This window comes from Microplitis mediator, chromosome 9 (genome assembly GCF_029852145.1).
Source record: "Microplitis mediator isolate UGA2020A chromosome 9, iyMicMedi2.1, whole genome shotgun sequence".
NCBI lineage: Eukaryota > Metazoa > Arthropoda > Insecta > Hymenoptera > Braconidae > Microplitis > Microplitis mediator.
In genome coordinates, this window is record NC_079977.1 from 21,837,508 (window position 1) to 21,862,854 (window position 25,347).

General features: G+C 30.0%; 2 protein-coding genes and 1 long non-coding RNA gene across 3 annotated transcripts; all 3 read left to right on the top strand.

Moving 5' to 3' along the window:
• Nucleotides 1–2,390: 2,390 nt before the first annotated feature.
• On the top strand, nt 2,391–3,616 carry LOC130674925 (uncharacterized). The gene is made up of 3 exons (XR_008991170.1): nt 2,391–2,652; nt 3,232–3,334; nt 3,413–3,616. It is a non-coding gene; the product is annotated as an uncharacterized LOC130674925 (long non-coding RNA).
• Nucleotides 3,617–5,476: 1,860 nt separating this feature from the next.
• LOC130674333 (putative ankyrin repeat protein RF_0381) lies at nt 5,477–10,474 on the top strand. Its single transcript, XM_057479634.1, has 2 exons — nt 5,477–5,615; nt 7,830–10,474. The coding sequence occupies exon 2, from the start codon at nt 7,840–7,842 to the stop codon at nt 10,072–10,074; it is 2,235 nt and encodes a 744-aa protein (XP_057335617.1). The 5' UTR covers nt 5,477–5,615; nt 7,830–7,839; the 3' UTR covers nt 10,075–10,474.
• Nucleotides 10,475–14,546: 4,072 nt separating this feature from the next.
• LOC130674927 (uncharacterized) lies at nt 14,547–24,970 on the top strand. Its single transcript, XM_057480381.1, has 5 exons — nt 14,547–14,703; nt 18,383–18,811; nt 18,891–19,085; nt 19,225–19,392; nt 24,657–24,970. The coding sequence occupies exons 1-5, from the start codon at nt 14,650–14,652 to the stop codon at nt 24,849–24,851; spliced, it is 1,041 nt and encodes a 346-aa protein (XP_057336364.1). The 5' UTR covers nt 14,547–14,649; the 3' UTR covers nt 24,852–24,970.
• The last annotated feature ends 377 nt before the right edge of the window (nt 24,971–25,347 follow it).

Here is a 25,347-nt window from a genome sequence, read left to right on the forward strand (position 1 = left end):
GGTTTTAACCGTAATGATTTATTTTTAAAAAAACGAGAAGGCCTACAGTAGTGATTTTCGAAAGGAACCTTCTTTGCTTATTTCTGAAAATTTTGAAAAAAAAATTAAGTAGTTTCGTCAAGTCGTTCTCGAAATATCCGTACCACGCCGTTTTTTTTAACCACAGACTAATGGACGTCCACGATAAATTTTTTTTAATGAACTTTTTTTTATATTAATACATATTAGACAAATTAAAAAAAGTATCAGGATTATTTATTAGTGTTTCAGCTTTATATTGATGTGTTTTTCATAATGTGTAAGAGTAATAGAAAAAAAATATATGCACTTTAATGAGTGGAAATCGTGTGACCTTGACAGGTCGGTTATAAAGCACAACCTCTCCGCTTCGCTTCCCAGGCGTGCAAAACGGTTGACTCTGGGGAACTTGGGACGGAAAGATCGATCAAAGGATCGATTTTCGATTCCTATTTCGAGTCTGTTCATTTCGATTCTTTGAATCGATTAATCAACACAAAATGTCGATTTTTGAGTGAAAATTAATATGCAGCAAAATTTTAATTAGAGTTCCATATATGAAGAGAATTTTATGGTAAAAGTTATTATTGAGTTATAGTACAATTTTTAAACTGAATTTTATGATAGAAAATATCTTTTAAATTATTAAATAAACAATCTGAATTGTAGTATCTTACAACTATCAAGCTCATAAAGAAAATAGTTTTCTGATCGATTTTAAAAGCTTGACATTAAAATAAAAATAACTAGAAAACAATGCGGAATCCGAAAAAACTTTATAAGAAATAACTTATAGGGAATAAAATTGTCTACAAAAAAGGTCCAATGATATTTTGTAATTGGTCTGATAGTCTCGTCGGAAAAGTAAAAAGATCTCGAAATTTAATATGAATTCGACTTCAACCTCAAATAACTTTTGAACAAATAGATTTATCAAAAAATGATAAGAATCTTTTTTTGTAGAGCATTCAATTCTCTACAAAAACATGCCTGCCAATTATTCCTATGACTCATCTTTAGCTACTTATAAAAATCAGAAGACGTAAAAAAAATTTTTCCCATGTTATTCTTATGGGAAATAGAAAAGTGCAATGAGGAACCTCTCAATGTTAATATTAAGAGCTCTAATTTTCACAGGCGTCTTTTTTTATCTAAACGAAACTTTTGAACCTGTTTGGAAGAAAAAAAAAATTTGTTTGTTTTTTGAATCACCTTAATAAATATATATATTAGACTGAAAAGTATTCAATGACTTTCTCGAAAAAATCAATTCTCAAAAAGTTACATTAGTTTTAAAAAACTTGACTATCCCATTTCTTATGTAAAACATTAGAAATATCAAACGACGTACATATATATTAGGGTGATTCAAAAAACAAACAAATTTTTTTTTTCTTCCAAACAGGTTCAAAAGTTTCGTTTAGATAAAAAAAGACGCCTGTGAAAATTAGAGCTCTTAATATTAACATTAAGAGGTTCCGCATTGCACTTTTCTATTTCCCATAAGAATAACATGGGAAAAATTTTTTTTACGTCTTCTGATTTTTATCAGTAGCTAAAGATGAGTCATAGGAATAGTTGGCAGGCATATTTTTGTAGAGAATTGAATGCTCTACAAAAAAAGATTCTTATCATTTTTTAATAAATCTATTTGTTAAAAAGTTATTTGAGGTTGAAGTCGAATTCATCTTAAATTTTGAGATTTTCTTACTTTTCCGGCGGAACTATCAGACCTATTACAAAATATCATCAGACCTTTTTTGTAGACAATTTTATTCCCTATAAGTTATTTCTCATAAAGTTTTTTCGGATTCCGCATTGTTTTCTAGTTTTTTTTAAATTTTCTAATCGAAAAGGATCCTTTTCATTTGAAGCCTGATATCTCAGCAGCAAATTGTCGTACAGAAAAACAGAAAAAAGCAAATTGTAGCTGAATAAATTTCCTAAACGAGCCATGAATTCATTTTTTTGAAAAAATTTTTCCCGGCCCCGTAGACCTAAAAAACAAAACCAAAAAATTTAGAAAAATTTTTTCTCGGCTTTTTTCATATGATTCTGCAAAAATTGTGGCTCGAAAAAATATTTTGCTGGAAGATCTTCAAACTAGAGATTTCAAGCTTCAATTTGCTTCTTTTCTTTTTTCGATACGAATATTTTTCACGAAAATACAGCCTTCCAAAAATCACTAAAAAATTTATGAAATTTTTTTGTTCCTTTAATTTTTTGGATAAGTGTATATTAAAGTTAATCAAAATTAATTAGTTTGATTATTCTTGAATAAGGGAATGTCGATTTTATATGATGTAATAATTTTTTTTTTTTATCTATTTAAATATTTTTAGAACGATACAAATCAGTCACGTACTCTTTATTGTTATGGTATTAGGACATTTACTTAGTGAAAGTAATTAAGTTATCTTAGGTTACTTAGATTTTTAATTTAAAAAAGTTAAAAACGTAATTATGGATACGTAAATATGCCGTCAATGACGTCTTTTAATTTTATTATCATCAATTTTATTGCTGTAGCGTGGGTTATGCTTCTCTTTAAATATCCAACGAAATTTTGTGTGTGTATTCAGTCTTGATTGTAACGACACTCAATACATCAGCTCCTGCAGTATAAATAATAAAGTGAGTATGAAATCATTTATTTTTAAATTATTTGGAAACGTGATTTTTGGAGAAAAAAAATTTAATACCAAACGACTCAAAAGAAAAGATTTCTGGCGCAACAAATTTTTACTCACCTCAAGAAAATTTTTATTTGACCCAAGAATTTTTTTGCATTATAAATTAAAAACGAAAATTTTCTTGGGATGAGAAAAAATTTCTCACGCCAAGAAATTATTTTTTTTCTATGAGTGTGAATGTAGCAGACATACGACAATTGAAAACTTTAACAATCGATATCCCTGCAAAAAAAACGACTTAAGAAATTTTTGAAACCGGGGATATATTTGTATTTTAATTATCTTTACACACGTTTTATTCTTTTTTTCTTACTTTTTTTTTTGAGCTATAATTTTTGAAATAAAAGTTTAATGAACATTTTCAGAAATATATTTCAATAAAAAATTATAAAATTAACCCATTTAGTGCCTATAAATTTCAGTATATAATTTCTTCTATTTCTTTGCTTTGTTAATTTGATAATTTATTATCATCTGTAATCAATTTATAATAAAATAACTTATAATTTAAAATCAACAGCCATAAAAAAATGTCCAAATTACTCTTCTTCTTCATTGCAATGGTAGCCGTTATTTCAATGATGGAATTTGGTGCTGAAGGTTGCAAAGGATATTATAAATATGTAAGTGTTTCAATAATATATCTTTTATAAATTAATAATATTAATGATAATTATTATAATTATGATTTTTGGAACCAGTGTGAAATTAATAGCGATTGCTGTGATGGAACACGTTGTGTTCACAATTTCATAGGAAAGTACTGCGCAATAGGGCTATTTGGTGCAATCTAAAACCCAGTGTGTTACAAGTGTATTATTTTAACACACATTAAATGTATTATATATTAAGTTAATATTATTAACTGTATCGATATATAAAAATAAAATAAAAGTACCGTACAACCATACGGACACTTAATATTTCATTTTTTGATTAAACATGTCTACTAATAATTAATAATAATAAATATAATTATTTGAATAATGAAGCATTTTTTTTCATATTTACCCTAGTCTCTTAAAATGAACCAGTTAAATTTCACTGATTCTTCAGTGAAATCCACTGGTTCAATCAGTGAACCGAGCGTTCACTGGTTTAACCAGTGAAATTCACTGATTCAACCAGTGGAATAAGATGATCGCTTGGCTACCCTCGCGGTTTTGGAAATACCGAAATAATACCGGACTTATACGGTATAAATACTGCATGAATATGATATTATTCAAGTTATTTTGGCCAGTTTTTTTGCCGCATTACTACCAAAAATTTACGAAAAAAATTCAGAATATTTACGGTAATAAAACAGAAAAAATACGGTATTTTAACAGCATTAAAACCGTAATTATACAGCATATTTTCGGCATTTTTGCAGCATTAAACCGTTCTACCTGGAACAAAAATTATATATAATTATATAAAATTTTATTTAATTATATATAATTATATATAACATTATAGAGTTATATGTACAATAACTGTCATGAAAAAAAAAAAAAAAAAAAACCCGCCATCTCGTGGGCTCGATCCCGAGTCCTAATGATCTAAAGCCTGATCTGTTAACCATGATGCCAAATCGCTTATTCGAAAGTTGATACTAATTGTATTTATATCCATACAAACAAACTTAAGAAAATTGAAAACCTCAATTTTCCCGGATTCTTATTTTCACTTACATTCTTTTGTTTCAATAAGAAATGTGTGAACTAATTGAATAAAATATAAAATTTTACACTTTGCACATTTTCGATGATTTTAACCGCAGAAGCAAATATAAAATAAAACCAAATTTTTTACAATTTTTCATTATATCAGGATAAATCTGGCAAAATTGCAGGATATCTACGGTATAATTACCAAAAAAATACGATTTTATTATTATAAAATTATCGCATTATTGCGGTATTTATATAGCATTTTTTTGGTAAAAGTTCGGCATTTTTATAGTAATTTTACTATAATAATCTGGTAACTCTACAGTATAAGTACAGCAAAAAAACTGGCCAATATAACCATATTATTACCAAATTATTACGGTAAATTTACGGCACGTGTATAAATGCCGAAAATTTACGGCATTTTTACGGCATTCGCAAAACCGCGAGGGTATTTATTAAGATTTATAAATATTTAATTTGTTTCCATTTTCAATGGGCTTTTTATATTGTTCAACTTTAAAATTATGTCATTCATTTTTGAGGTTAGCTCCAAGCTATTGAAATTACTCCAAAGTTATTTATTTTTAAACTCTGTAAAAATTGTGTCATATAATTATTATTGTTATATAAAAGTTAGTTAAGATATTACATGAAGACAACCAATAAATATTACTTATTTATTGACATAATAAAACACTTAAATATACTCATGCACAGAATGCTGCTGTACCCGCGCACTTACATATTTTTAGTTCACTGGTTGAAACCAGTCAGCGCGACGTTCACTGATTCAACCAGTGAAATTCACTGGGATTATCCCATTTTTAGAAAGACTTTTCCTTTTCAATTGATATTTTGCTTGTAGCTTCTAAAATATCAAGATGAGAAAAAAATATTCCAAAACTTTTTTGTAGAGGATGAAATTTCTTACAAATAAGTTATCAATGACTTTTTTTCTAGAACCAATTTTTAAGGAGTTAGAGTGGTTTAAATTCTTAATATTTATGTAAAACGTTAGAAATATCAAACGACGTACATATATATATATATATATATATATATATATATACTACATTTGGATGATGTATTCTAGATGCGCACGCAGATTGTCCGTTGAACGTGTTGCACAAGTTTACACAACACAATTTAGTATTACGCGATAGTTAGTAAGCGTGAGCATCGAGAAAAATGTTTTGATATATAAATTATTTATTTAGTGCATTTTTTTTTGTAAGCACCGATAAAAGTGAGTATTTATAAAATTTTTATATATTGTAGATTTTACTCATTTAAATTTATCGAGTTATTGATAAAAATATATATAAAAGAAAATTGTGATAAGATATTGAAATTTGTGGAGCAACTGTCTAATCTACTATAACATTTAAAAATTTATCATTCAAATTATGAAATTTTGAAAAATTTAAAAATTCAATTTTTCTTTTTAAAGTTTTGTAGAAAATTCCATTTTCTTGAGAATTAGCCCCACCCTAATTAAAAATACTTATTGAAAAGTATTGAAAAAGATGAAAATTGAATACTTTTGAATACTTCCTATTTCACAAGGTTCTCATCTGGACATAAAATTAATACTTTTCAATTAAATTTAATCTAAAAATAATATCAGAATTTCTAAACTCCCATAGAATTGAAAAAGATTCAAATGAATTGACAGTTTTTGATCTTTCTGAATTTCCCTCAATACTAAAATAGTTCCATATTGGAAGCCCTAGCAGATCCGAATTACGGTAAATACAGTAATTTACCGTAATTTACGGTGCCCAGCAGAATTACCGTAAATTACGGTAATTTACCGTAAATTACGGTAATCTACGGCAAATTACGGTAAATTGCCGTAATTTACCATAATTTTACGGCGCCTAGCAGAATTACCGTAAATTACGGCAATTTACCGTAATTTGCCGTAGATTACCGTAATTTACGGTAATTCTGCTAGGCGCCGTAAAATTATGGTAAATTACGGCAATTTACCGTAATTTGCCGTAGATTACCGTAATTTACGGTAATTCTGCTAGGCACCGTAAATTACGGCAAATTACGGTAAATCACTGTATTTAACGTAATTTGCCGTGATTTACGGTGGCTAGGAGAATTACCGTAAATTTCTGTAATCTACGGTAAATTACGGTAAATTGCCGTAATTTACCACAATTTTACGGTGCCTAGCAGAATTACAGTAATTTGCCGTAGATTACCGTAATTTACGGTAATTCTCCTAGCCACCGTAAATTACGGCAAATTACGTTAAATACAGTGATTTACCGTAATTTGCCGTAATTTACCGTAATTTACCGTAATTTACGGTGCCTAGCAGAATTACCGTGAATTACGGTAATCTACGACAAATTAGGTAAATTGCCGTAATTTACCATAATTTTACGGCGCCTAGCAGAATTACCGTAAATTACGGCAATTTACCTAATTTGCCGTAGATTACCGTAATTTACGGTAATTCTGCTAGGCACCGTAAATTACGGCAAATTACGGTAAATCACTGTATTTAACGTAATTTGCCGTAATTTACGGTGGCTAGCAGAATTACTGTAAATTACGGTAATCTACGGTAAATTGCCGTAATTTACGGTAATTCTGCCAGGCGCCGTAAAATTACGGTAAATTACGGCAATTTACAGTAATTCTGCTAGGCACCGTAAATTGCCGTAATTTACGGTAAATCACTGTATTTACCGTAATTCGGATCCGCTAGGGTTATGGTAACTCTCCCAAATACCGTAAATTACGGAAAATTGCGGTAAAGTTGCGGCAATTCACCATAAAATTTATGGCAATACTGTGGTATTATTACGGCAATAGTGCGGTATTTTACCGCAAATTTGCCGTAAAATTGCGGTAAAATACCGTAATTCACAGTATTTAGCAGAATTACCGTAAAAAAAACATTATACCGTAAATTACGATAATCTGCCGTAACGTACGGTAATCTACCGTAACTTATGGTAATACACCGTAAATTACGGCAAATTTGAAGTAAAATACGGGATTTGACGGTAAATGACCGTAATTTACCGTAATTAGGATCCACTAGGGAAGTATCGAAATGATAAAAGATTGAATTCCTTTCGATACTTTTAAATTCCATTATAAGAATTAGAAAATATTTAAATGATCGAAATTTCAATTCCATTTAATATTTTTCAAAATCTCCGTATAGATTGAAAAGAATTGAAATAATTTTCAATACTTGTCTATGAGTATTTTTAATCGGAGGCAACTACACTAGGGAATTTTCTGAAGTTCGAAAAAAATTTACATTCATAAGATGAATTTCCTAATTTTTTTTTTTTCACATTTGATTTCTGTTTTTCAAAATATATTCGTAGAGAAAATCAGGTTTCCTTTAAAACGAGTACCTACAAGAGACGTTCAGAATCGTAATTCAAAAAAAATCTATTGGACTTAATCTGAAATTTATTTTTAGGGCAACCAAAATGTCTTGTGACCCCGACGAATTGATGTCAAAACTCGAAAAATCTGATGCAGCAACAATTAAAACCATCGTGTCCAACCTACCCGACCCGAATGCCCCAGTTTACTTTGGAGAAACTTTGCTGTACTTAGCGACCAGCAAAGGCAACCTGGACCTCATCCGCCATTTAGTCGGCTATGTTGACCTTAACGCCCAAGGGTTCTCTGGATCTGCGTTACACGAATCGATAGTCAATGGCCATCAGGATATCACGTCATTTCTGATCGAAAATGGTGCTGACATAAACCAGGCATCAATTTATCTTGACCAATATGGCTTCTCGCCCCTTCACACCGCCATTTTGTCATCAAACGAGCCTGCCACCGAACTGTTACTCAAAATGAACGCTGATGTCAACGCCAGAGATTCAAATATGAACACTCCCTTACACATCGCATCTCAAACCGGAAACTACCACGCAGCAGCTCTGCTTCTGAGTCACGGCGCGTCCATGGCCGCCATTAACTCTAATAACGAGACGCCATTTTGTGTAGCGATAGAAACAGGAAGCTTAAATATTCTCAAGCTGTTCCTCACTAACGGAATTCACAAAAATGACCCCCAGTTTCTTAACAATGCTCTCGTACGCGCGATTGACACCAAAAATGCCTCCGTAGTTCAGTTTATGATCGACAATGGCGCTGATGTCAATTTCGTGTCTCCGTATCAGAAATTCACGCCCTTACATTTCGCAGTCAATGCCAACGAAATCAAAACCATTGAAATTCTGCTACAATATTCCGCAAACGTTCTCGCGCGTTCCGAAAGTAATTCACTACCGATTTTTTACGCCGGTCACCGAAAAAATAGTGCGATGGTCGATTTGTTATTAGATCGTCACTCTGAAATAGATCTAGAGCATGGCAAAGAATTGATTTACGAAGCTGTGATGAATGATTGCCCTCTGGTGGTCGAAAAAATTCTAACCCACCGGATTTATAATTTGAATATCGACGACTTAACTGCTAGCGGTGTCAGATTACTCGACGTGACAGCCACAGGAAAGTTGGACATTCTCAAGCTGTTCCTCAATAACGGAATTCATAAACATGACCCACTGCTTCTCAACAATTCTCTTAAACGCGCGATCGACTCCAAAAATGCCTCCGTAGTTCAGTTTATGATCGACAATGGCGCTGATGTCAATTTCGTGTCTCCGTATAAGAAATTCACGCCCTTACACTTCGCAATCGATGCTGATGAACTCAAAATCATTGAAACTCTGCTACGAAATTCTGCGAACGTTCTCTCGCGTTCCGAAAGTGATTCGCTACCGATTTTTTACGCCGATCATCAGAAAAAAAGTGCGATGGTCGATTTATTATTAGATCGTCATTCCGAAATAGATCTAGAGCATGGCAAAGAATTGATTTACGAAGCTGTGATGAATGATTGCCCTCTGGTGGTCGAGAAACTTCTAACCCACCGACTTTATAATTTGAATGTCGACGAATTAACTGCCAGTGGTGTCAGATTACTCGACGCGGCTATTTTGAACAAAAAAGAATCTAGTGCCGATGTGCTGCTCAAGTGTGGCGCTAATTCTGAGCTTAGATCTCAAGGAGTCACTAGTATCGACTTAGCAATTCGGTGCAAAAATTACTACTTTTTCTATAGCTGGTTAAAATACGGAGGCAATTTTTATAATTATCACGCAAATCAGTCGCTTTATCTCTCACGGCTGGAGAAAATAATCGAAATGAATGACTCTCATGAAGACGGTGCGTATGTAATGGAGTGGGAGTTGAGGGACCACTTAATTTTGATGAAATCTGCGGGATATTTTACCCACAGTCGGTACGACGAATTAACAGACGGCTACGGCACGCGCGAGAAGGCTTCGATTGAGTGGGACTGCGAACAAGAACTGGAGAGGGCTAAGAGAACTTTTGTAGGCGGTGTCAGTTGTTGGGATTTGCTGACAATGGAAGACAGAAGACTGATGACCTGGTCCAGAAAACCGGAAGTTAAGACAATTATGGAGGAAGGAAAATTTGAGATACCCTTCCATTATTGCGACCGGTGGTTGATGAGTTGCTATAGAAGGGGGGTTAGGAGACCGGGATTGGTTAATAAGTTCGGTGAATGCTTTGGGGAAATTTTTAGTGACTTGGGATTCGACGAAGTCGAGAAAGTTCTGATTTATTTGACCAATGATGACATTGGAAATTTAATTTCCGTTTGCGAAGGCCAGTGAAGAAATGGTGGGAATCAAGTGGGAAGTTTTGTTCTTTCTTTGGAAATTTCCCAAGTAACTTTTGTACCTGAACTGATACTTATAAAATTGTAATTTATCCAGAATTCCGAAATTTGTATTCTTTGAACTTTTCTTCGAGATTTTTATTAGAGTTGTGTGGAAAATTAATTCATAATTGCACCGAAACAATAGCACAATTTTTGACGAAAAGTAATGTTTAGGAAATTTTTTTGTATGATCTCAAATAAATATAAATTTTGCCAAGTACTAGCCATTTATTTACATCCAATTTTACTCAAATCCGCTCAATCGCTTGAATTTGGTCTGGCATGAATCATTGTAGTTATGTATGGTTAGCTATGAGTCTCGTGTGAAAATTCTTATTTCGCCATCTATTATCATGCATGATTGAAAATAGGGGAGGGTGGGGCAGAGCGGCCCCCCTGAAATTTTGACCAAAAAAAAAATTTTTTTTTTTTCGACTAATTACTATAAATCCGATATGTTTGCGCATTTTTACCCTTACGCATGACATTTGGGGCAAAATGGACAAGCCCAAAATTTTTAAAAAGTGATTTTTTCATATTTTTACCGTCAAGTTAAAAAAAAATTATTATAATTCCACATTTCTAGCCCTACGCATAACACCTGGGGCAAAATGGACCAGCCGAAACTTCCAAAAAAATTATTTTTTCATATTTTTCGGCCGTTTCTTTATGTAAGAGGCAAATTTGGTCACTAAAGATTTATAAAAATTAAATTTTTTTTTTAGTTGATAAATTTTTGAAATAAAGTAAAATTATAGAATTGATTTTTTTTTTTTATTAAATAACAATTAGTAATTAAGGTAATCGAGAGTGAACGATTTTTTACGCTTTAAAAAATTTTTTTCGAGTAATATAAAACCAAAAATAGTTGTCAAGAGAAAGAAATACATTCTTAATGATGAAAACAATTTTAAAAAAAAAAAACGAAAAAAAAAATTTTTTTTATCACTTTTTGAAGGGGAGCCGCTCTGCCCCACAAAAAAAAAAATTTTTTTTCAGAATTTTGGCAAAATGTCCATAAATTTGTTCGAAATAGGACAAAAGTAAAGTGATCTTATGGTTGAAAGCCAAAAAAAAATAATAATTGGCTTAGGGGGGCCGCTCTGCCCCACCCTCCCCTACTTCTGCACGAATCATGCAGCAGGATCATTTTTGACTCTGTATACATTATGCGAGAAAGTTCTTTCTTTGTCATGCATGATCATGCACAATCGCACATAAATATCCATGATCAGGCATGCCTTTGCATCCCTAGTAGAAATGATATCGAGTTTTTAGCCAGTAACTAGCCAGTTTAACTAGACTTAAACCAGTAACTGGCCAGTGTAATATCGAGTTTCTGTCAAGTAACTGGCCAGTTTTACTAGAGATCGAGCAAAACATGGCGGCTCCAGTGAAACTATCAATTTTGAATATTGAGGTTATCAAGGGTTATAAAAAATTGTCAAATAAAATAAAAATAATGTTAAATAAACGATATGACATAAACCATTAATTTATATTTATTTATATTATGAAATAAATAACATCATTGGATTAATAGAATAACAACAATAAATCTGACAATAAAGTAATTATTTGACTTTATCGCCCACAGTCGCAATTCATTTATTGTGTCAACTTTTTTTACCGCATCCATTTTGTAATATATTTTGTAAAATATTTCCACGTTAACATACACAAATTTTAATTAATTCACACTGTTTTTTAATATTTTTTAAAACAACGACGCGTACAGGTTAACAGAAAAAAATAAACAGACACACACACTAGTAAAGGTACAGTGTCGGTGTGACCAATGTTTACGACTTAGTTGTAGGTGGCGCGATTTCGAGTTTTTACTCGATATCACTGGCCAGTTACTGGTTTATATCGAGTGAAAACTCGATTATTTCTACTAGGGATGAGTCATGCAAGATTCATACTTGGTCATTCCTGAATTATGATTGATCATTCTTGAACCCTGACGAGTCATGTAAAACTACTTTTTTCTGGTCATGTCTAAATATTTGTTAAATCCAAAAAAGTCAATTGAGAAAAATTTAATAAATCAATTTATTACTCCTAAACAAATTCTTCTATCAGTGTATAGATATTTAATTGGTTTGGTAATACGATCAATTGGAAATTTAATAAATGAAAATAAAAAAAAAGGAAAATAATTTTATATATTTTATTGTTATTTTTCAGCGACTTGAAATTTTTCTTTAGTATTCATTTCAAACTTGCAAATTATTTCACTATCGCAATATTAATTGAGACTTCGTCAGTGTAAATTATTTTTATCACTTTCATATCATAATTGCAAGAGATATCAGTAAAAACTTCTTTTACTGCTCGGTATGTTTTCGTTTATAAAATATTAAAATTAATATTTTTCAAAAGTATTGTTATTTTCATCATATTATTGGATTTAGGGTAAAATGAGTCCGTCCAATAAATCAATTTTTTTTTTTTTTATATTTTATTTTACATTATTCTATTCGCAAAAAGAAAACATTTGATACTGATTTGACCCAACGTTTAAAGAAAAAACTGGAAACCAGTTGACCCTGCGGGCCAGATCCAAATCAGTCCATCCGTTCAAAAATTATAGATTATTTGCATAAATACGTGCATGAGTTTGGACATTATTATAGTCAAAATACACGGAGAAAAAATATAGTAAATTTTACTAGAAAATATGAGAATAATTACTAAATTTGGATAGTAATCTTGAAACGCTTATGATTTATATCAAAAATTCATGAACAGATTAGCATATTTTACAAGTCGTTTAGTAAATTTTACTACCCCGTTTAGTAAATTTTACTATATTAGAATGGAAAAAAATAAAATTAACTTTTTAATAGTTTTTCAACTTTTTATTATTATTGATTATTATTATTATTATTATTTCTGTCATCTGTATTGGTGTTGGTGTGGATTTTTATTTTTTTAAAAATCACTTGATTCAACCGAGATTCGAACCCTGATCTCCCGCGCGCGAGTCCTTTCCAATGTCTGACGGCCCGGTGTGTCCTTTGAACAAAAGTTCCAGAACTTGTAATACATCTTTGTATATGCTATCCCCACCAACTTTTAATTTTATCTATTCATCCCTAACAGACCCAAATTACGGTAAATTACGGTAAACCGACCGTAAATTACGGTATTCCACCGTAAAATACCGATTTACTGTAAATTACGGTGGATTTTCCGTAATTTACGGTGGATTTACCGTAAAATACGGATATACGGTAATTCACCGTAAATTACGGTAATTCGGTAATCCACCCGAATTTTTTTACCGTAGATTTATCGTATTCGACGGTAGATTTACGGTATACCCGCCGTAATTTACGGTAATCCACCGTAAAGTACCGATTTACCGTAAATTACGGTGGATTTACCGCAATTTACGGTGAATTTACCGTAATTTACGGTGAATTTACCGTAATTTACGGTGGATTTGCCGTAATTTACGGTAAATCTACTCGGATTTTACGGTATTCTACGGTAGATTTACGGTAAAATTGCCGTAAATTTACTGTAAATCAAATCTGCTAGGGTAACTAAGCCACAAAAAGTCAAATCTAAGTCAAATGTTATGGAAATTTTACACTGACTAAAAAAATTAACTTAGTTAAATTTGAAGGATTTTGACTTAAATTTTAAGTCATAATTAAGATTTTTCTTCGACCCGGGTAGTTTTCTAGGACCTCAAAACGTCGATCTGTTAAAAAGTCAAACCGAAACCCATAACTTTTCTTTATTTTTTTTAATTTAAATTTTTTTAGCAGAAACTTAAAAATACAGTCCAGTCGCGTTATAAGTCCGCCGACTTGAATTTCTTGGAAGACATTCCCTCTATGACTACGAAAATAATCATATACACACTCACACGCTTGCAAAGTAGGGGAAGTGAGTTACGGCCTTCAACTGCTATGCAGAAGTGGGGGTACAGGAGTTGTTAGAATTATATTCCCCTCCCCTGTAGACGGACTTATAACGCGATTCGACTGTAATGCAAGATACGGGATGAAACAATTCTTTCTAAATATACTTTTAACGAAATTTTGGATGGTTTAAATTGTTTCATAATGTCACTGTTGTCCCTTCCTGCGGTTTTCGGAAATAATTTTTAGAGGTTCGCTCTACAGTTAGTAATATATGAAAAATTAGTGGATATCGACTATACCTCCCCCTTCTTTTTCTTCCATTTTGTTTGTAAATATAATTACAAAGTAAATATTTTATTTTTTATACAATATTTCTTTAGATACCTAAAAAGAACTAGTTGTATATATAATATAACCACAAAGAAACTCTTATCTTTCATAAGCACGCAAAATAATTATTTTTAATTGTTAACTATTGTTAATTATTTAATTAGACTATATCCACTGCGATATGAACCAATAATATAAATTATTTAAACAACATCTAGCCCAGTGTCATTTAGTATCCAACGTTCAGCGACTTGTCCAACAACAACTTAATTTTACAGTCATTGAAAAAATATTTTTTTTTCTGAATATACGTAACAATGAATATTTTAGCAGCTGGTGTTTTAACATTGTTCCTAATTTTTAATTCGAAGGTCAGTACTAATTTGTTAAATTTTAGCATTCTTTTTAAGAATTTCATTTATAATATTGCATGCCTAGAGCGCGAAGCGCTGAGGCTATGCTCTATATTCGCCTGCCCTCGCGGTTTAGCAAATGCCGTAAATTTTTCGGCATTTATACACATGCCGTAAATTTACCGTAATAATTTGGTAATAATATGGTTATATTGGCCAGTTTTTCTGCTGTACTTATACTGTAGAGTTACCAGATTATTATAGTAAAATTACTATAAAAATGCCGAACTTTTACCAAAAAAATGCCGTAAAAAAACTATAAAAATGCCGAACTTTTACCGAAAAAATGCTATATAAATACCGCAATAATGCGATAATTTTATAATAATAAAATCGTATTTTTTTGGTAATTATACCGTAGATATCCTGCGATTTTGCCAGATTTATCCTGATATAATGAAAAATTGTAAAAAATTTGGTTTTATTTTATATTTGCTTCTGCGGTTAAAATCATCGAAAATGTGCAAAGTGTAAAATTTTATATTTTATTCTATTAGTTCACACATTTCTTATTGAAACAAAAGAACGTAAGTGAAAATAAGAATCCGGGAAAATTGAGGTTTTCAATTTTCTTAAGTTTGTTTGTATAGATAAAAATACAATTAGTATCAACTTTCGAATAAACGATTTGGCATAATGGTTAACAGATCAGGCTTTAAATCATGAGGACTCGGGATCGAGTCCACAAGTTGGCGGGTTTTATTTTTTTTTTTTCATGACAGTTATTGTACATATAACTTTATAATGTTATATATAATTATATATAATTAAATAAAATTTTATATAATTATATATAATTTTTGTTCCGGGTAGAACGGTTTAATGCTGCAAAAATGCCGAAAATATGCTGTATAGTTACGGTTTTAATGCTGTTAAAATACCGTATTTTTTCAGTTTTATTACCGTAAATATTCGGAATTTTTTTCGTAAATTTTTGGTAGTAATGCGGCAAAAAAACTGGCCAAAATAACTTGAATAATACCATATTTATGCAGTATTTATACCGTATCATTTCGGTATTATTTCGGTATTTCCAAAACCGCGAGAGTGAAAATAAAAAACTCGATTTCGTGATATTAAATTGTTTCTAAATTTATGAAAACACTTGAATGATACCAAAAAAATATATTGTTACAAAGAAAAATGATTAAACAACAGATTTTATACATTTTTAAGTCGACTAATTACGATGTTTCTATAAAATATCTGTTTTTAGTGACTTATCGCGTTAAATTCCTCAGGAGTCATGGGCTAGTAAACACTATAGTCTACTTGCCCTACTACGAAACTTTGTGGCGAAAAATTGCCGTAGTCAAATAAAAAATTGAATAAAATAGAGAAAAATCTCGTGAATCTCCCGGTACAAAAACCCGGCAAAAAAAAAGTGTAATTTTTTTTGTTATTAACAAAAATGTTTTGCAAGTAAAGCCTCAGTCTACTTTAACGGAATACTGGATAAAGATTTTTCTCATGCAGTTAATGAAATGTACAAAATAATTTAATTCAATCTTTTATGAAACGTTTGGTCACAAAGTTTATACGAAAATGTTAATTATTAATTATGAAAATAATTATTTAATTTAATCAACACAAAAAAATGAGCAAGATCACGTCAAGTGGACCCCCCATTTTCCACTTGGTCATGAAAATTAAGTCTATGTATTTTTTTCGTATGTAGTCACTATGAAAAATTAATCCCTCAAACGATTTTTCAAAATTTTCATTTTAACAACAATTTTTTTTACAATGAAAATTTTGAGTACTTTTAATTAAAAAATAGATTCCAAAACAACCGTTGAAGATAAATTAATAAAATTTCCAGGATTCATTGTTGAATATCTATATTTTATAAAAATATTAATAGCATAAAATTATTTGTTTATTATCCCATTGTTAATTAACTTTTAAGTAAACAAATGAAAATTTCATTGACTTCTCCCTCAAAAAATGAAACTTTTTTTCATGGGTTACATGCGTTTATTATTAAAGTTTAAGATCCCAAAAGAAAATTTGAGTGCTCGTGATTAGTTTAAACAATATGAATTTATTTATCACCGCGCGCCGGTCGCTGAGCGTTCTCAATACAGTGCGCGGCCGAGCGTCTCAAGCTCTACTGCAGCTTTGGTTAGTCATAATTGAAAGTAACATTTAAAAATATTATTACTAAACAAATTTTATTTTTTTTAAACAATATCATGATTAATACAATAAAATAATTTTTTATTATTAAACTGAAACAGGGAAAACTAACTGATAATTAAGTTCAATTATTAGATAGTTTTCCCTGATTATTGGTTAATAAATAATTAATTTATTATTAATTAGATAAAAATAATTTCTAAGTTATTATTGATTAATAATTAAGTTTAGTTATATGTCAGTTTTCCCTGATTATAGTTTAATAAATAATTAATGTGTTAATAATCACTTAATAATAATTTCTAAATTATTTTTCTTGGATCAAGAATATTTACCTTCAGTCGAGAATTTTTTTTTTTGTGTGTATAGTTAATGCGAAGACCCCTTTTGAAAATGGCAGCTAAATATCTTATGGCTTAATTATAATTAATATTTTTAGATAGGCATAACACGACAATTTCTACCCTTTGAGCAGCCATATTACTTATTTTTTTAAATATACATTTATTCCAAGAGTGAACATAGTCAAGGTTATTTGTATTTTTTTTTTTTACTTATCGTTTTCTATGTATCGATTAATTTTCGATAGTATCGATAGATGGCACGGAATATACCTGTACTAAAGTATACATACTAGCAGCTGGCGTTTCTTAGGTAAAATGGCGGGTATTTTAAAAATTTATAATCTAATTTTTTTTTAATTAACAGTAAATACAAAAAAATATGTTAAAATTAAAAATAATATAAAGGATTTCAATGAAAAATTGTTGTATATGTAATAAACTTTTACTTCACTTAAGTATCATTCACATGAATGCTCAAGGCACCCGATGAAAAAAGATTTTACACAATTATATAAAATTATATACAAGAAATGGCCCGATCCAATTGTATATAACTGTATAGAAATTGTATACGATTCTACACAAATTGTATACAAGTCTATATAATTATATACAATTTTATACAATTCTATATAATTATATACATTTCTATATAATTGCAATATATAGAATTGTATATAATTATATAGAATTGTATATAATTTGTATAGAATTGTATATAATTATATAGAATTGTATATAATTTGTATAGAATTGTATATAATTATATAGAATTGTATATAATTGGTATAAAATTGTATATAATTATATAGACTTGTATACAATTCTATATAATTATATACATTTCTATATAATTGCAATATATAGAATTGTATATAATTATATAGAATTGTATATAATTATATAGAATTGTATATAATTATATAAAATTGTATACAATTTGTATAGAATTGTATACAATTTCTATACAAATTGTATACAATTGGATCGGGCCATTTTTTCTATCCAATTATATATAGTCTATATATAATTATATATAGCCCATATATAATTGATATATAATTCTATACAATTGTATAAAATCTTTTTTCATCGGGCATGCACTTTTGGATTTCCCAATTTTTTTTAATGATTATTGAAAATTTATTTACAAGGTCACGGCCCTTGGAGGTTCGGCATCTATTGATGGTGGCCAAGCAGGAGGTAGTGTTTCAGAAGATCTACCAGATGCTGGTGGACAAGTAGGAGGTGATGCTTCAGGTGGAATTTCAGGAGATCTACCAGATGCTGGTGGACAAGTAGGAGGTGATGCTTCAGGTGGAATTTCAGGAAATATCCAACTGCCAGAGAATATTTTAACAGAATGTGGCGTTAGTGGTAGTGCTGACGCTAGTGCTGACGCTGATGCATCAACCTCTGGAGTAGAAGGAAATGCAGAAGTAAATGTAGACATTAATTTACCATCGTGTGACTGTGTCAGAAAATTCGATGTCGAAGGTTCTGCCGAGGCTGAAGGTTCTGCTAGTGTCGGTGGAGTAGAGGGTAGTGCAGGTGGTAGCGTCAGTGGAAGTGTTTCACTTGCCGTAAGAGAAATATTCATTTAATTTTATATATTTAAATTTAATAGTATGACAATTTTGTTTTATTCATTAAAAATAAAAGATGCCAGGAGTTAATTGCGTCGAAGAAGATACTCCTGATGAGGAAACAGACACCGGATATTCTTACAATGTAGATATAATAAGAGACATTTTATTCAGCCAACCAAACGATTTTATCTCTGCACAGCAAATTACAAACGTCGATTCACCCACTAAATATCTTCAAACAATGGATGCAGATAATTCACTTAAAATAGTAATCATTTTTTATTTATGTAATATTGCACACCTCAATCGCGAAAGCCTTTAGTGTGCTTTACTGTCACTCTTTCAATATTTTTTATGTGTTATTAATATTAATATTATCATACTTATTATTTCTTTAAACATAACAGTTCGGAATCGATATAACAGTAGGTAAAACTACAGTTTATCAGGTAAAAAAAGGTGATAAAATGTCAACTGTATGCGATAATTCATATCCCGAGAAATCTGTTGAAGCCAATATTTATGAAATCATGAAATTATCTATCATGGATGGCAAAGGATGTCCTGTGGAAAAAGTATTTTTAATAATTATAAATAGGGGAGAGGTGTTGCAATTGTAACAAAAAATTTTATTTTTTTATTTCCCCGATGAAAAAAGATTTTATACAATTATATATAGACTATAGGGGAAGGGGGGGGGGGGCAAAAAGGGGTTGGGTAGGCGAAACGGGGTACCCCCAAAATTTGATAAAAAAAAATTTTATATTTTAAATGGTTTTTAAACATTCCAAAATCACTTCTGTAAATATAATTAAGCGTTACTTTTAATTTTTTTTTGTAAACTTTTTCAAAAATCAATTGTCAGTTGAAAAATATTAATCACGTTTGTTTTATGATAAAAACTATTAAAAATTTTTTTTCTTCTTTTATATCCAATAAACATGTAAAATATAATTTTTCTTCATGTAAATGACTTAAAAAAAAATTCAACTTAATCAAATTCGTTTAAAATCCAGAAATTTTTTTTTTTACCGTTTTTAGGTGGTACCCCACTTTGCCCGCAGAAATGAAAAATTTTTTTTTTCTACGGTAACTGAAAATTTTTTCTATTTACTTTGAATATCATTAAAAAAAAAAGATTTAGCGTATTTGAGTCCTCGAAAACTTGGTATTTCCTTAAGTACCCCCTTTTGCCCCTCCTTCCCCTATATAATTATATATAGACTATATATAAATTGGATAGAAAAAATGGCCCGATCTAATTGTATATAATTTGTATAGAAATTGTATACAATTCTATACAAATTGTATACAATTCTATACAAATTGTATACAATTCTATATAATTATATACAATTCTATATATTGCAATTATATAGAATTGTATATAATTATATAGAATTGTATACAATTTTATACAAATTGTATACAATTATATAGACTTGTATACATTTTGTATAGAATTGTATACAATTTTTATACAGTTGTATACAATTGGATCGGGCCATTTTTTGTATATAATTTTATACAATTGTATAAAATCTTTTTTCACCGGGTCATTTGTTTTTTTTAAGATAGTAAACTTAAAAACTGTCAGAAAGTTAGTTCATAGTATCTTTTATGTGACTGACTTAGTTAATTACCCGATGAAAAAAGATTTTATACAATTCTATAAAATTATATACAAAAAATGGCCCGATCCAATTGTATACAACTGTATAAAAATTATATACAATTCTATATAATTGCAATATATAGAATTGTATATAATTATATACAATTTTATACAAATTATATACAATTTTATACAAATTATATACAATTCGATATAATTTTATACAATTCTATATAATTATACACAATTCTATATAATTGCAATATATAGAATTGTATATAATCATATAGAATTGTATACAATTTCTATACAAATTGTATACAATTGGATCGAGCCATTTTTTCTATCCAATTACATATAGTCTATATATAATTGATATATAATTCTATACAATTGTATAAAATCTTTTTTCATCGGATAGTAAAAAGTCAATGTTAAATTATTAAAAAATCAATTTATTTAACTAAAATCAGGAATCAAGATGGCGGCGCACATGGGTTGCAATTCTAACACAGTGCAGGGGCAATTGTAGTACGGAACGAAATAGATATTTTTCATCAAATTGCTTTTATTATTCAGTCTTAATACATACTATTATACTTTATTAACTCTTCAAGTCAAGTATTTAAACTTATAGTATCATTAGGGTGCTTCATTTCGGAGCCAGATTTTTTTTTTCAAGTGCATGTGGAAAAAACCATAGTTCAACACAAAAAAAAAATTTTCGCGCATGAAAAAAAATTCTATGCCGATTACAGACCTAGCTCATTGAAAAATTCGATTTTCCCATTTAAATACCACGGAAAAAATTTTTTTTTAGCTTTAAGTATTTTTAACATGGTTAACAAATCAATAGATCAAATAGACTAATAGATATTTTTGTAGGAAATTGAACGCTCTACAAAAAAGGTTTCTTATCATTTTTCGATTAATCCATCTATTCAAAAGTTATTAGAACTCGAAGTAAAGTTGGAGACCTTTTTACTTTTCCAGTGAAACTATTAGACTTATCACAAAATTTTATGAGGTCTTTTTTGTTGACAATTTTATTCTCTACAAATTATTATCAGTAAAGTTTTTTCAAATTCCGCATGGTTTTCTAGTTATTTTCATTTCAATGTCAAGCTCTTGAAATCGATCAGAACCACTTTTTTAAGAGCTTGAAATTAAAATGAAAATAACTAAAAAGCAATGCGGAATTTTAAAAAACTTTATTGATAATATTTTGTAGAGAATAAAATTGGCAACAAAAAAGTCTCTACAACATTTTGTGATAAGTCTGATAGTTTTACCGGAAAAGTCAAACGATCTCCAACTTTACTTCGAGCTGTAATAACTTTGAAACAGAGGGATTTATCGAAAAATGATTAGAGATCTTTTTTGTAGAGCGTTCAATTTCCTACAAAAATATCTATTAGTTTATTTGATCTATTGATTTGTTAACCATGTTAAAAATACTTAAAGCTAAAAAAAAATTTTTTCCCGTGTTATTTAAATGGGAAAATCGAATTTTTCAATGAGCTAGGTCTGTAATCGGCATACAATTTTTTTTAATGCGCGAAAATTTTTTTTTTGTGTTGAACTATGGTTTTTTCCACATGCACTTGAAAATAAAAAATCTGGCTCCGAAATGAAGCACCCTAAGTATCATATATTGGGATCTTTAATATAAATTATTAAACATTTATAAATATTGAAACAATAAAAAAATTACACTATCCCATCAGAGTAGATTTGTGGCGCATCCTGTTTGCGCAGATCCTATACATGACTCTGAGTGTTACAATCGCTACTCGTTCAAGTATTACAATTGACGCTCACACTGAATTGTTAATAAAAATCTAATTACAATAACGAAAATCAGTAAATTGATATGAAATTCGATTATACGATACTCTTGATAAGTCTCTTAAAGTATTAATACTAGTCTCACATCATAACATTAGAAAACAAATTTGTTATTAAAAAAATTACGAAGCGTTAAAAAAAAAGTTTTCACGCGTATCCTCAAAAATTCTCAATATTTTGATATCGGAACCAAATTAATAACTGAAATTTTGATCTAATCAATAACTTACTATTTTGAATAAGTTAAAAAAAGAATAATAATAATTTTTAATTTTTTTAATAGTTTTTTATTGAGAGTTACAATTGCCCCTTGTTACAATTGCAGCACCTCTCCCCTACCTTAATAATAATATCCTTTAAAGAACAATAAAACTAAGGATGGCGTCCCATGGAACTAGTGGAATGGAATTGGAGCGCGTTATATTTAAATTTCAAAATTTAGAAGTTTCCCCAGTCGAAATTTAAATCGTAGATTGATCGTACTAGACGTTGAAAACGTAAATTCAACCTTTCAAGACGTAAATAGCAGTAAAAACGTATTTTTGACGCAATTGACGTACGAAAACTTAAGAAGACTTGCGTAAACGTAGACACAACCTTTCAAAACTTGCAATACAAAAATTAAACTATATTGGAAGCATTTCGTTGCAAAAAAAAACATATCTAGCAGTCAAAAGAAAAAAAAAAATTTCAGCAGCTTTTGAAAAATATTTCGAGCCTTGCAGGAGATAACTCTACTGATAGCTCGTAAGCTAATTAAGAGAGTTAGAGACTCAAAGACTTATCTCTTGCAAGACCCCAAAACATTTTACTTTTAGGAAGTCAGTAAGACCCAAAAGAGCACAAGAAACGAGCCATTATAGTCTACTTGCCCTACTACGAAACTTTGTGGCGAAAAATTGCCGTAGTCAAATAAAAAATTGAATAAAATAGAGAAAAATCTCGTGAATCTCCCGGTACAAAAACCCGGCAAAAAAAAGTGTAATTTTTTTTGTTATTAACAAAAACGTTTTGCAAATAAAGCCTCAGTCTACTTTGAGGGAATACTGGATAAAGATTTTTCTCATGCAGTTAATGAAATGTACAAAATAATATAATTCAATCTTTTATGAATCGTTTGGTCACAAAGTTTATACGAAAATGTTAATTATTAATTATGAAAATAATTATTTAATTAAATCAACACAAAAAAATACTAGCCTAACAGCTGCTGTTTGTACCGACGTGGTCTGCGCATATCCATAGTGGGGAGAAGTTGCGCGCGTCACCATGACTTATTTAAAATTCCAAGCACAGTATATATTTATAATTTTAATAATTTTATCAATTGTTATAAAAATTACTCATTTATTAATTGAATTTATAGCATTAAAATAAATAATTGCCTGAAATAAAATAATTCTCGCGCTTGGAATTTTAAATAAGTCATGGTGACGCGCGCAACTTCTCCCCACTATGGATATGCGCAGACCACGTCGGTACAAACAGCAGCTGTTAGGCTAGTATTTTTTTGTGTTGATTTAATTAAATAATTATTTTCATAATTAATAATTAACATTTTCGTATAAACTTTGTGACCAAACGATTCATAAAAGATTGAATTATATTATTTTGTACATTTCATTAACTGCATGAGAAAAATCTTTATCCAGTATTCCCTCAAAGTAGACTGAGGCTTTATTTGCAAAACGTTTTTGTTAATAACAAAAAAAATTACACTTTTTTTTGCCGGGTTTTTGTACCGGGAGATTCACGAGATTTTTCTCTATTTTATTCAATTTTTTATTTGACTACGGCAATTTTTCGCCACAAAGTTTCGTAGTAGGGCAAGTAGACTATAATGGCTCGTTTCTTGTGCTCTTTTGGGTCTTACTGACTTCCTAAAAGTAAAATGTTTTGGGGTCTTGCAAGAGATAACTCTCTGAGTCTCTAACTCTCTTAATTAGCTTACGAGCTATCAGTAGAGTTATCTCCTGCAAGGCTCGAAATATTTTTCAAAAGCTGCTGAAATTTTTTTTTTTCTTTTGACTGCTAGATATGTTTTTTTTTGCAACGAAATGCTTCCAATATAGTTTAATTTTTGTATTGCAAGTTTTGAAAGGTTGTGTCTACGTTTACGCAAGTCTTCTTTACGTTTTCTAAGTCAATTGCGTCAAAAATACGTTTTTACTGCTATTTACGTCTTGAAAGGTTGAATTTACGTTTTCAACGTCTAGTACGATCAATCTACGATTTAAATTTCGACTCGGGCTTACATGTTGAACTTTTTGGAATATTTTTTGAACAAATTTTTTTTATACGGGGTTCCGATAGCTTAATGGGACGTGACCATAAATTAAAGACTATCGATAATTGATCATTTATATCAACTTTTAGGGCGACGATTACACTATTCCTCATGATATGAAGTCAGTAACTCTTTCATTCGATAAACCAATACCGTGTGGTGATTATAAATTGATTATGAATATTGATACACCTAAAGGTGCTTGGGCACTGGGGATTCATTACAATTGGAAGATTGAAAAAGGTTCAACTGAGTGTACAGATGAAGTTGAGCAACTTGATTAGTAATTCATTACAGTAATATTCGTGGTTTATAATAATATATAAATTTTGTTAAACCTTTAAGCCATGAAATTGTAACTGAAGAAATAAAACTTTTGCGTAAATGCTGAATAAGTTTTTTTATTTATTGAAAAAGCAGCGTTTCCTATATCAGCACCCGGGTCAAAAATAAAACTTGATTTAGACTTGGTTTACCAAGTCGAAATTTGGAGCCGTTTTTCACAAGACAAACTCGACTTTTTTTACGGAGGTATGAAATATATTAAGTTTTCGCCTTGGTTTAGACTTAACTGGCTTACTTAGTCACGATTTAAGACGAAAAAGTTTAAATCAAGTCGAAATTGACTTAGTTTAGACTTATTCGACTTAAAATGTAAGGCGAAAAAGTCTAAATGAATTCGATAATAATTTGATTTAAACTCATTCGACTTAAATTATAAGGCGAAAAAGTTAAAGTTAAGGTGAAATAATTTTTATTTATGAAGGCAAAAGTAAGGCG

What these genes read in the sequence shown, in the direction of transcription:
- LOC130674927 (XM_057480381.1), top strand. Translation starts at nt 14,650, where the DNA reads ATGAATATTTTAGCAGCTGGTGTTTTAACATTGTTCCTAATTTTTAAT. An exon ending in TCCTAATTTTTAATTCGAAG is followed by an intron (nt 14,704 to 18,382) that starts GTCAGTACTAAT and finishes TTTATTTACAAG; the next exon opens with GTCACGGCCCTTGGAGGTTC. An exon ending in CAGATAATTCACTTAAAATA is followed by an intron (nt 19,086 to 19,224) that starts GTAATCATTTTT and finishes TAAACATAACAG; the next exon opens with TTCGGAATCGATATAACAGT.
- LOC130674333 (XM_057479634.1), top strand. Translation starts at nt 7,840, where the DNA reads ATGTCTTGTGACCCCGACGAATTGATGTCAAAACTCGAAAAATCTGAT.